Raw genomic sequence first — 12,395 nt, 5'->3', positions numbered from 1 at the left:
GGTGCTTGGCTTGAGGAAGACCATATGCCCTGCCCTCTCCGTGAACAAAGCTTTCACCCCACATCCTTGCTCCCCCCCATCGCCTATTTTTCCCACTTAATGAGGTCTATTATTAGCGGCCACCTGTCTCCCCATCGGGGCCAAATATGGCCATTGTCCTCACCCTCCAACCATCTCCCTGGGCCTCGGAGGACAATGGGAGAGGACAGGAGGGAGATTTTGGGGGTGGGTGGGGTGTGTGGGTCCCTGGAGAAAGATCTCGCCCCTCCCAGGGTGGTCAGATCCCAGAAAGGGAAGACTGGCGAGCCAGCTGGCAGGAGGAGCCCCCTATAAAAAGAGCCGAGGGGCAGTCACCGAATTGCAGTCGCCCCCTCTGTGCCCCGTTTGCCCCGTCGATCCCGGCTTCTTCGCCCGCGTGCCCACAGCCCTCCGGCACCATGGAAGCCATCAAGAAAAAAATGCAGATGCTAAAACTGGACAAGGAAAATGCCTTGGACCGGGCGGAACAAGCCGAGACAGAACAGAAACATACAGAGGAGAGGAGCAAACAGGTGGGGCCAGGATTAAACCCAGTTTAAGGAGACCGGGGGGGGGAAAGGCGGTTTGAGGCATCTAGCGGCTGCTGGCTTCCCAAATTTAGACACCTCGGCTCGCCTGGATGAAAGCAATTCTCACTTGGCTTGGATGTGTCCTACCTTGCAAGGCTGTTGTGTAGGTATATGGACAGACAGGAGGAATAGTTCGGGTGGCAATTTTGAGAGTGAGGCCACCTGTAGGTTTTTCTTCCTTTTTTTTTCTGGCTTGGGAGCAAACGCTCAATAATTCTCGCTTTGGGGTTCAACACACCAAATTCGGCTAAAATCCGTCGGTGTTTTTTTTCCTGAAGTCCTGATAAAAAAGCCTCCCCCCAAAAAATTGGCTTAGATTTGTCCTATAAAGGAATCTGGGATTTAGAATAAAATAATTTCATGGGTCTCAATGCCCAATTTTTGAATAATTGCATTAAGAGGAATCCTTAAAAGTCTAAAAAAAAATGGTAGCAGGAATATTGATTAAAATTCTTCTGGCGATTCGAAGCTGCACTGAGCTTCATGTGAAAGGAAAAGTCTCCAATTTTTTTACTTTTTGACATCAGAGGGCTGGAGAAAATATTGAAAAAGGGGCAAAGAAACTTTATTTTTCCATTTGTCCTTCCTAAGCTGATCGACACCATAGTTAAATATAAACTGGATGGATAGATCCATTTGTAAAATTTGCCCAGTAAAAATGCCCACCTCTGAGTTACTGGTCAAACTGGGGCAGAAGGGGAAATTTGAAAAGATCAGTCTTCTAATTTTCAAATTTTTTCTTATTCATACGTTGGAGGGGGAAAAAAAAGAAGAAGAGAACATACTGATTGGATTTGAATTCAATTTAGCCAGGCGAATGAAAAACTCATGAAAAGTTTAATTGGCAAAATAAGTTGAAAAGCCGGGCAAATTAATTTCACCGAAAACCTTCATTATTTTATAAAACAGAAACGGAAGGCTTAATTCTTGGATGAGCGGCTTGGCTTGCCCTCGTGGGAAACGTGCAAACGATTTGGGGAATAACGTTTGTCAGACGTGACTTCAGGAAAAGAAAAGAAAAAGTAATTTTTAAATGGCCTTAAGTGACGTATAAATAGAGGAGGTGATAAATCTATTTTCTCTCCAAGCCGCATCAACAGAAGGGTAACCGAGGGAGGCAACGGATCTATTTTCTTTTACTTTGGATGGGCCAAACCTTTTAAGGTTCTAACTTCCAGGAGGTTTAAAAAAAAAAATGAGAAAAAAAATTGGCATGCAGTCAGAGAAAGGAAAGGAGGCTGAACAGGAGATTAAGAATTAATCTGAGCTGGAAAGGATGGAAAGCACTGGCATCTTTCAGCCTTGGGCAAAGGCAATTAAGGGTAGATACGATGGCATTTGTTGTTTAAATTTTTATTTCTGTATTAAAGAAAGATTTCCGTGCTGCCCATCTCGCCACAAGGTCTTTGCAGAAAACATCAGAAGGAAGATCAGGGGAAAGATTTCTTCTCATTCCTTCCAGAGGGCAGGAGAGAAAATTAGGGAGTTAAGTTAAGTTAAGTTAAGTTAAGTTAAGTTAAGTTAAGTTAAGTTAAGATAAGTTAGTAAACCTAAAATTTAACTTGAGTTAAATTAGTAAACTAATCTAAAATTTAAGTTAAATTAGTAAACTAACCTAAAATTTAACTTGAGTTAAGTTAGTTTAAGTTGAGTTAAGTTAGGAAACTAACCTAAAATATAAGTTGAGTTAAGTTAGTAAAGTAAAATAAAATTAAGTTGCATTGAGTTAAGTTAGCAAAGTAAAATTAAGTCAATGAACTAAGATAAACTAAGATTTAAGTTTGAGTTGAGTTAGTAAAGTAAAGTAAAATTCAAGTGGACTTGAACTAAGTTAAATTAGTAAAGTAAAATTAGTTAAGGTAGTGAAGTAAAATTAAATTAAGTGAAGGCAATTTTTATGTTAGGAATTTGTTTCCCCTAAGACTAAAGAGTGGCTGGAGAGTGGCAGGAATGTCCCAGTAAAGTGATGGCCTCTGTCTTTGAATGAGGAGCTGGCCAGTCACTTGGCATGGATGCTGGAATTTGAAGACCAGCCTGAGGAAGGGTTAGACTAGATGGCCTCAGGTAACCTGGCCAACTGTGGGATGCTAAATTAATTGATTGAGCTTAGCCACAAGACTGTTTCTCCAGGGATGGGAGGAGGCTATGAGAGATAGGGAGGGAGGGTGGAAAAGAGAGAGAGAGTGAAAGAAAGAGAAAGAGAAAGAAAGAAAGAAAAGAAAGAGAAATAAATAAATAAAAAGGAAGGAAGGAAGGAAGGAAGGAAGAAAGGAGGGAGGGAGGAAAGAAGGAGAGAGTGAAAGAAAGAGAGAGAGAGAGAGAAAGAAGGAAGGAAGGAAAGAAGGAAAGAAGGAAAGAAGGAAAGAAGGGAGAGAGGGAGGAAGGGAGGGAGGGAGGAAAGGAGAGAGAGAAAGAGAAAGAAAGAAGGAAAGAAGGGAGGGAGGGAGGGAGAGGGAGAGAGAGGGAGAGAGGAAGGAAGGAAGGAAAAAAGAGTGTGAAAGAAAGAGAGAGAGAGAAAGAAGGAAGGAAAGAAGGAAAGAGAAAGAAAGAAAGAAGGAAAGAAGGGAGAGGGAGAGAGAGGGAGGGAGGGAGGAAAGGAGACAGAGAAAGAGAAAGAAAGAAGGGAGGGAGAGAGAGGGAGAGAGAGGGAGAGAGGAAGGAAGGAAGGAAAAAAGAGTGTGAAAGAAAGAGAGAGAGAGAAAGAAAGAAAGAGTTTCTGAGCTACTGCAGAGTGCACTTAGCAAATCCATTCCTTTAACTTAAGAACTGGGGCCGAGTTATTCCTCCTTCTTTTTCACCCCACCCCCCTTGGCGCCTTCTGCACATGTTCAGAGGCTATCCCTACTGTTCATCCTTGGCAACACGGGGGTGTGTGTGTGGAGTTTTCTCCTCTGCGGCGTGTTTAGGAAACACAGAAGCATTTTAATCATTTCAGCCGCAGCTCTCCTGTGCCCATGAACCTGTGTGGCACTCACCGTATGCTCAGAGGCCGCCTCGCCTCCTCTGACCTTTGCTAGCGCATTCTGGGATTCGGTCGCATTCCTCTCACTGTGGATGGGTGCAAGGATGGTGGGGGGTGGGGGGAAATGCTCGGGGTTGGCATAAGCGTGGTGGGCAGGCGGAGTGGCGTGGCACCCCGTGGGCAGCGAGGAAGACTCTGCAAAGCTCGTATCCGGTTGCTTATTCGATCTGGCTCAGCAAAGTTTTGGCAGGGAAGAGATCGTAGAGGGGAGGAGGGGGGGGTTCATACCCTGCAAGGTTTTGGGGTGAGCATGCAGCTGACAATAGGCTGGGTGGGGGGGGCAGGACTCTCCCCTCCCTGCCCGGTTTTGATTTCCAGGCGAAGCTCAGGTTACACAATGACACAAACACACACACACACAGAGAGACAGAGGAAGGCGATTAGCTGGCACGGATTGGATGGGGATGAAGTGCCCTCTGAGCTGAGCGTGCAAACTGCTCTCGTTTTCTCCCTCCTGGGACGGACGGTCTCAAGAACGAAGCCCCTCTTGTTATTGTGATGTTTTAAGGAATAGAGTTTTAAATGTTTTCATCGGTTTTCTATTTCTGTTTTCGTGACCTGTAGGCTGCCCAGAGTCGCTTTATAGGAGGGATGGGTGGCAGAGAATTTGAATGAATAGAGTGGAACAGAATATAGAAAATAATAGAATAATAGAGGATAGAATAGAATATAAAAAAGAAGAAGAGAAGAGGAATAGAGTAGAGTAGAGTAGAAGAGAAGAGAAGAGAAAGAGAAGAGAAGAGAAGACAAAAGAAAGGAATAGAAGAGAATAGAATAGGAAGAGAAGAGAAGAGAAGAGAAAGGAATAAAATAGAATAGAATAGGAAGAGAAGAGAAGAGAAGAGAAGAGAAGAGAAGAGAAGAGAAAGGAATAGAAGAGAAGAGAAGAGAATAGGAAGAGAAGAGAAGAGAAAGGAATAGAATAGAATAGAATAGAATAGAATGAGAAGAGAAAAGAAAGGAATAGAATAGAATAGAATAGAATAGAAGAGAAGAGAAGAGAAGAGAAGAGAATAAGAAGAGAAGAGAAGAGAAGAGAAGAGAAGAGAATAAGAAGAGAAGAGAATAGGAAGGGAAGGGAAGAGAAGAGAAAGGGATAGAAGAGAAGAGAAGAGAAGAGAAGAGAAGAGAAGAGAAGAGAAGAGAATAGAAAGGAATAGAATGGAATGGAATAGAATAGAATAGAATAGAATAGAATAGAATAGAATAGAATAGAACAGAAAAGAATAGAATAGAATAGAATAGAATAGAATAGAATAGAATAGAATAGAACAGAACAGAACAGAACAGAACAGAACAGAACAGAATAGAATAAGAAGAGAAGAGAAGAGAAGAGAATAAGAAGAGAAGAGAAGAGAAGAGAAGAGAATAAGAAGAGAAGAGAAGAGAAGAGAAAGGAATAGAATAGAATAGAATAGAATAGAATAGAATAGAATAGAATAGAATAGAATAGAATAGAATAGAATAGAAAATAGAACAAAATAGAAAATGGAACAGAATGAATACAATACAATACAATGATTTAGACAAACGCATAAAGAGATAAATCCTGCCAACAAAAGAGAATCTTGGTAGCTCAAGATTGAAATGAGGGATCGTTGGTGGTCTCTGAGCTTGGTAGTTTCCCCACCCCCCAAAAAAAAATGTTTCCTGACAAAACTGAGTAAAATCATCAGCAAACCCCACTGCTTCTAGCACGGATGATACTATTTCGGTCAGGAAACGTCTTCAAGAAAACCACCTAGCTGAGAAGGAAGGAAGGAAGGAAGGAAGGAAGGAAGGAAGGAAGGAAGGAAGGAAGAGGGAAGGGAGGAAGGAAGATAGATGAGAGGGAGGAAGAATGAAAGGAGTGAGGGAAGGAAGGGAGTGAGGGAGGGAGGAAGATGAGAGGAAGGGAGGAAGATGGGAGGGAGGAAGGAAGGAAGGAAAGAAGCAAGGAAGCAAGGAAAGAAGGAAGGAAGATAGATGAGGGAGAGGAAAAATGGAAGGAGAGAGGGAGGAAGGAAGGGAGGGAAGGAAGGAAGGAAAGAAGCAAGAAAGCAAGAAAGGAAGGAAGATGGGAGGGAGGGAGGAGGGAAGGAAGGGAGGGAGGAAGGGTTGGAAAAATGGGCAGGAGGAAGGAAGGAAGCAGGAAAGGAGGAAGGAAGGAAGGAAGGAAGGAAGGAAGGAAGGAAGGAAGGAAGGAAGGAACCCTCATCTATAACCCCTTTTTCCTCTTCTTCCTCTCCTTCTGCAGCTGGAGGATGAACTGGTGGCCATGCAGAAGAAGCTGAAAGGGACGGAAGACGAGCTGGACAAATACTCCGAGGCGCTAAAAGATGCCCAGGAGAAGCTGGAAGTGGCCGAGAAGAAGGCGGCCGACGTACGTACCCAAAATGGAGGAGTGGGCTGGGTGGGGGCTGCTGGCTAGGAGAAGCCTAAGGACCGTCCCTGCAAGACTGGGCTGGACTACAATACCCAAATGCCCCAGCCGAGTCTGGAAGGAGCGCGGTCCTCTTGATAGGTAGTCCAACAATTTGGGGTGCAACTTCCCTCTCTAAAAATGCAGTGGTGAAGCGTCCCGTCCTAATGACCGTACCCAAATTTATCCCTTTTATTTTTGTGCTGCGGTTGTTCAGTGAATCACGCGGTCGTTAAACAAATCCGGTTTCCCCCCCCCCCCGTCGACTTTGCTTATCCGGCTGGGAAGGTCCCAGAAGGGGGAATTACGTGACCCCGGGATGCGACGCTGCAACCCGTCGTAAATGCAGGCCGGCTGCCCCGTCGTACAATGGGGGGGGCAGAAGTCACTGAACCGATGTCTCACTTAGCGACATAAATCCCGGGCTCTGTTGCGGTCGTAAGTCGAGGACCGGCTGTGTTCCTCAAGAATCTTTAAGTCTCCAGCGAGGAGGAGGAAAAATAACAGTGTTCTTCAGCATGTGCAAAGTGAAAACTTATATAAATATAAATATATATATATATATTATATATATATATATATATATATATATATATATATATATATATATATATATATATATATATTATATACATATATATATATATATATACACACACATACATACAGTAGGAAATTAACAGTCAAGAAACGGCCACCCTCGACGTCTGAAAATAACCTTATCTGCCCCAAACACATGTTGTGGTAAAAGCTACATGGGGTTAAGGAAGGCCTGCCCAGGGTGCCAGCTGTGGGGATCTCGCTGGCACCCGCAGCTCCTCGCTCGGACCGTAGACACACCACCAGCTGCCCATCAGGCTCTCCAGCTTCCTTCTCCGTCTCCTGCTTGGAAAAGGATTCTTAATATTTGGACGTTGGGTGGTGAGCAGCCTGAAACCAGCAAACCGCTGGCCCTTAACACAAAGAGGATATATAGGATAATGTAGGATGTAGGATGTAGAAAATAGAATGTGGAAGAGAATGGAAGAATATAGAAAACAAGAGAAGAGAAGAGAAGAAGAGAAGAGAAGAGAAGAGAAAATAGAAGAGAAGAGAAGAAGAGAAGAGAAGAGAAAATAGAAGAGAAGAAGAGAAGAGAATAGAAAATAGAAAAGAAGAGAAGAGAAGAGAAGAAGAGAAGAGAAAATAGAAGAGAAGAAGAGAAGAGAAAATAGAAGAGAAGAAGAGAAGAAGAGAAGAGAAGAGAAAATAGAAAAGAAGAGAAGAGAAAACAGAAGAGAAGAGAAGAAGAGAAGAGAAGAGAAAATAGAAGAGAAGAGAAAATAGAAGAGAAGAGAAGAAGAGAAGAGAAAATAGAAGAAAAGAAGAGAAGAGAAGAGAAAAGAGAAAAGAGAAGAGAAGAGAAGAGAAGGGAAGGGAAGAGAAGAGAAGAGAAGAGAAGAGAAGAGAAGAGAAGAGAAGAGAAAATAGAAGAGGAGAGGAGAGAAGAATAGAGAAGACAAGACAAGACAGGACAAGACAAGAGAATTAGAGGAGAGGAGAGGAGAAGAGGAGAGAGTAGAGTAGAGTAGAGAAAATAGAGAAAATAGAAAACAGAGAATATAGAGAAAAGAATATAGAATACAATACAATAGAATAGAATGCAATACAATACAATACAATACAATACAATATAGAAAATAATACAATACAATACAATACAATAGAATATAGAAAATAATAGAATAGAATATAGAATATAGAATAGGAAATAAGAATAGGAAATAAATAGAATAGAAGAATATAGAATAGAAGACTATAGAAAATAATAGAATACTAGAGAATAGAATATAGAATAGAAAAATAGAATAGAAAATAAGAATAGAATGTAATTAGAATAGAATAGAATTAGAACAGAATATAGAACATAGAACAGATTCGAATAGAATCACGGACTTGGAAGGGACCCTGGGAGGTCATCTATTCCAACCCCCTGCTCAAGCCAGAGACCCTAGATCATTTCCGACCAGTGGCTGCTCTTTTCTAAAAGCCCAGGCGTGCCCTCCTTCTTCGATTTTGTCAGCCGGAGCTTCTGCGCTGCCTATAAATAATAGAAGCCGGACGGAGGGAGAATGTCAGTTCCAGCGATGAGAGCAGGGAAGATACGATACGCCGCCGTGCAGCCACCCCCTGGGGGGGGGGAGCCCGAGCTGCTCGTCGTAAAAAGTTAGCGGGCATTTCCTTGGCAAATGCCAGCCTCGGTTTTGTCCCGGAGGGGCGGCCGAGTCATCTGTCAGCACGCTGGGTGCAGCTGTTGTGTGACATTCAGAGGGGATCAGTTGTGTACAGATTTATCACCCCAAAGTATTTGGATGACAGAGCCATGGGCTGTCATCGCCTCCGAGGGGGGATTCCTTCCCGCTTCCCGCTTCTCCCTGGAGGGGGCGCCGTTGGGTCATTCTGGGGAGGGGGGGGGTGCTTCATTCCAGCTCGTCCTCGGCATTACGACCACAACGGAGGCCAACGTTTCTGTGGCTAGGTGAGACATTGGTTCCGTGAGTCGTGTCCCCTTTTCACGACTGGTTGTTAAGTGAATGATGCAGTCGTTAAGCGAGTCAAATGGTCGTTAAGCGAATCCGGCTTCCCGTTGCTTTGTTAGACAGTCGCGAAAGGGGAATCATACAACTCTCCCCCAAACGCCGCGACCCTCATACATACGAGTCAGTCATCGAGCGTCCGAATTTTGATCACGGAACTGCGGTGGTCGTAAGTGTGAAAATACGGCCCCGAATTCCCCAGTTAGGGGAATTCTGGGAGTGGAAGTCCACAAGTCTTTAAAATGGCCAACTGGTTTAAATCTAGACCAAGGTTTCTCCATCTGGACCGCTTTCGGATGTTTGGACTTCCACTCCCAGAATTCCCCAGCCCCAGGAATTCTGGGAGTTGAAGTCCACAAGTCTTTGGCCGCATTCGGATGGGAGGACTTCAACTCCCAGAATTCCCCAGCTAGGGGAATTCTGGGATGTGAAGTCCACAAGTCTTTAAAGCGGCCAAGTAGTTTAACTCTAGAATCTAGATCAATGTTTCTCAACTTTGGCCGCGTTCGGATGGGTGGACTTCAACTCCCAGAATTCCTGGGGCTGGGGAATTCTGGGATTTGAAGTCCCCCCCCCCAATCTGGAAGTTGCCAGAAGTTGAGAAGAGCTGAGCGAGAGACGTTAGCCGGCAGGGAAAGAGGAAAGTGAGGGTTTGGCGTGTTTTCTCAGGCATCCCAGCCATGCAGAGAGGAGATCTTGAAGAGGGTGAGAAGCGTCTCAAGAGATCAGCCTGGGAGGGCGAGAAATATTTGGCGCTTCTCGGACGCTAAGTGTAAAGCCGGGCTAAGGAGGGCTGCCAGGAAGAGGGTGCAGGGAAGACATTTTCCCGGGAAGCTCCCCTGCGGCTGACCCCCTCTTTTCAATTTTGGGGAGCGTCGAATTAGAAACTCTGAATAAGGAGGAGAAAATGCAGCAGTTTAAACAAAATTGTATCTCTGTTTGTCTGTCTATGTTTATCCCTCCGTCCTCTTTTCCTCCCTTCTCTCTCTCTCTCTTAACCATCTATTCTTCCTTCCTTCCTTTCTTCCTTCTTTCCTCCCCCCTCTCATTTTTCCTCCCTCCCTCCTTCCCTCCCATTCTTCCTTCCTTCCTTCCTTCCTCCCTCCCATCATTTTTCCTTCCTTCCTTCCTTAGTCCTTTCCTTCCTTCCTCAGTCCGTTCCTTCCTTCCTTCCTTCCTTTTCCTTCCTTCCTTCCTTCCTCCCTCCCTCCCTCCCTCCCTCCCTCCCATTTTTCCTCCCTCCTTCCCTCCCATTCTTCCTTCCTTCCTTCCTCCCTCCCATCATTTTTCCTTCCTTCCTTCCTCAGTCCTTTCCTTCCTTCCTCAGCCCGTTCCTTCTTTCCTTCCTTCCTCCCTCCCTCCCTCCCATTTTTCCTCCCTCCTTCCCTCCCATTCTTTCTTCCTCCCTCCCTCCCATCATTTTTCCTTCCTTCCTTCCTCAGTCCTTTCCTTCCTTCCTTCCTCAGTCCATTCCTTCCTTCCTTCCTTCCTTCTTTCCTTCCTCCCTCCCATCATTTTTCTTTCCTTCCTTTTCCTCCCTCCCTCCCTCCCTCCCATTTTTCCTCCCTCCTTCCCTCCCATTCTTTCTTCCTTCCTTCCTCCCTCCCATCATTTTTCCTTCCTTCCTTAGTCCTTACCTTCCTTCCTCAGTCCTTTCCTTCCTTTCTTCCTCAGTCCGTTCCTTCCTTCCTTCCTTCCTTCCTTCCTTCCTTCCTTCCTTCCTTCCTTTCCTTCCTTCCTCCCTCCCTCCCTCCCATCATTTTTCCTTCCTTCCTTTTCCTCCCTCCCTCCCTCCCATTCTTTCTTCCTTCCTTCCTCCCTCCCATCATTTTTCCTTCCTTCCTTAGTCCGTTCCTTCCTTCCTTCCTTCTTTCCTCCCTCCCTCCCATTTTTCCTTCCTTCCTTCCTTCTTTCCTTCCTTCCTTTCCTCCCTCCCTCCCATTTTTCCTTCTTTCCTCTCTCCCTCCTTCCTTCGCTTCCATTTTTCCTTCCTTCCTTCCTTCCTTCCTTCCTTCCTTCCTTCCTTCCTTCCTTCCTTCCTCCCTCCCTCCCTCTCTCCCTGCCTTCCGTCTGTCTGTCTCTCTCTATCATCTGTCTATTATCTATTTATCCCTTCCTCCCTGCTCTCTCATCTACCATTCTCTATTTATAATGGGTTATGGGCATCCTTCCCAAATTCTACTTTTGCAGTCCAAGCACAGCAATAGAACTCAGGCTAACCCCAGCCTGATTCAGGAAAGTTTCACGACTGTCCATCAAGCAAAGGGATCATGGTCGTATATTTTTCATCGAGAGGAAAAAACCAGTGGTGAAATCCAATTTTTTTTTACTACCAGTTCTGTTGGCATGGCGGGGAAGGATACTGCAAAATCTCCATTCCCACCCCACTCCAGGGGAAGGATACTGCAAAATCCTCATTCCCTCCCCATTCCTGGGGGAAGGATCTTATAAAATCTCCATTCCCACCCCACTCTGGGGCCAGCCAGAGGTGACATTTGCCGGTTCTCCGAACTGCTCAAAATTTCCGCTCCCCGGTTCTCCAGAACCTGCTGGATTTTCACCTCTGGAAAAAAACCCCCAACAGTTTTCCGTTTGCAAACTGTGATGCCACCCCTTCAGACACAGCAATGTTCCCGCAGGGCACAACGCAGACACGAAAACATCCCTGACACTTTAAAAAATAAATAAATTATTACAGCTAAGCTTTAACAGACCGCAAACCTGCTCTTCTGGCTGCTTTTTTTTTTTAACCTCCCAGCCCCACGTATAAATAACGCGGTGAAAAACAAACCAGTAGCAAAGAGATTTTGAGATCTTCCACCGGTCTTGTAAGGGGGAAAGAATTTATGTGGTTCTTCCCTGCTAAAGGAAAAAAAACGAGAGAAAAAAAAAAAAGGCATGGACCCGTCACCAGGAAGGAATGTTTCCTTTCCCCACGGAAAAAAAACCCCTTCAGATGCTCAGATAATTCCATTTTCCATATATGCCCATATATGTCTAATCTGCCTATCTTGCAGTCTTCAAACCTCGCTTAGCCAATTCTGATTTTTCTGCCTCTTTTTTCACCCTAGCTAGTTCCACTCGCTGACCAACCGATTGAGTTGGAAAGAATCCAGCCGTTGAACAGAGCAATGCTACCCCCCCCCCCATAGGGAGGGAGAGGGGTCAATTCAGACCACACAGCTGTGTTGGCAAAAGGGGTAGAGCCGGGGCTGAAATCCAGCAGATTCTGGAGAACCGGTAGCGGAAATTTTGAGTAGTTCAGAGAACTGGGAACTGGGTGGGAATGGAGATTTTGCAGTGTCCTTCCCCTGGAGTGGGGAGGGAATGGAGGTTTTGCAGTGTCCTTCCCCTGGAGTGGGGGGGAGGGAATGGAGATTTTGCAGTATCCTTCCCCTGGAGTGGGGAGGGAATGGAGATTTTGCAGTATCCTTCCCCTGGAGTGGGGAGGGAATGGAGATTTTGCAGTATCCTTCCCCTGGAGTGGGGAGAGAATGGAGATTTTGCAGTGTCCTTCCCCCTGGAGTGGGCGGAGGGAATGGAGATTTTGCAGTATCCTTCCCCTGGAGTGGGGAGGGAATGGAGGTTTTGCAGTATCCTTCCCCTGGAGTGGGGGGAGGGAATGGAGATTTTGCAGTGTCCTTCCCCTGGAGTGGGGAGGGAATGGAGATTTTGCAGTATCCTTCCCCTGGAGTGGGGAGAGAATGGAGATTTTGCAGTGTCCTTCCCCTGGAGTGGGGGGAGGGAATGGAGATTTTGCAGTATCCTTCCCCTGGAGTGGGGGGAGG

At 45.4% G+C, this 12,395-nt stretch overlaps 1 protein-coding gene across 5 annotated transcripts in view; it reads left to right on the top strand.

Moving 5' to 3' along the window:
- Positions 1 to 346: 346 nt before the first annotated feature.
- Positions 347 to 12,395, top strand: part of TPM3 (tropomyosin 3) — a 61,054-nt gene continuing 49,005 nt past the window's right edge. For 4 of the 5 annotated variants that reach the window (XM_070950452.1, XM_070950453.1, XM_070950449.1 and 1 more), the window contains exons 1-2: positions 348 to 551; positions 5,867 to 5,992. In XM_070950452.1, coding sequence (XP_070806553.1) covers positions 438 to 551; positions 5,867 to 5,992 — 240 coding nt within the window. In that variant the 5' untranslated portion in view covers positions 348 to 437. Of the gene's footprint in view, positions 552 to 5,866; positions 5,993 to 12,395 lie in introns of all 5 variants that reach the window. The other variant, XM_070950451.1, reaches the window with a different exon arrangement.

The sequence above is a fragment of the Pituophis catenifer genome, unplaced genomic scaffold (genome assembly GCF_029215685.1).
Source record: "Pituophis catenifer annectens isolate HBS135680 unplaced genomic scaffold, rPitCat1.0.hap2 SCAF_10, whole genome shotgun sequence".
NCBI lineage: Eukaryota > Metazoa > Chordata > Lepidosauria > Squamata > Colubridae > Pituophis > Pituophis catenifer.
Note: the sequence above shows the minus strand (reverse complement) of the source record. Positions and strands in the feature narration are given on the sequence as shown.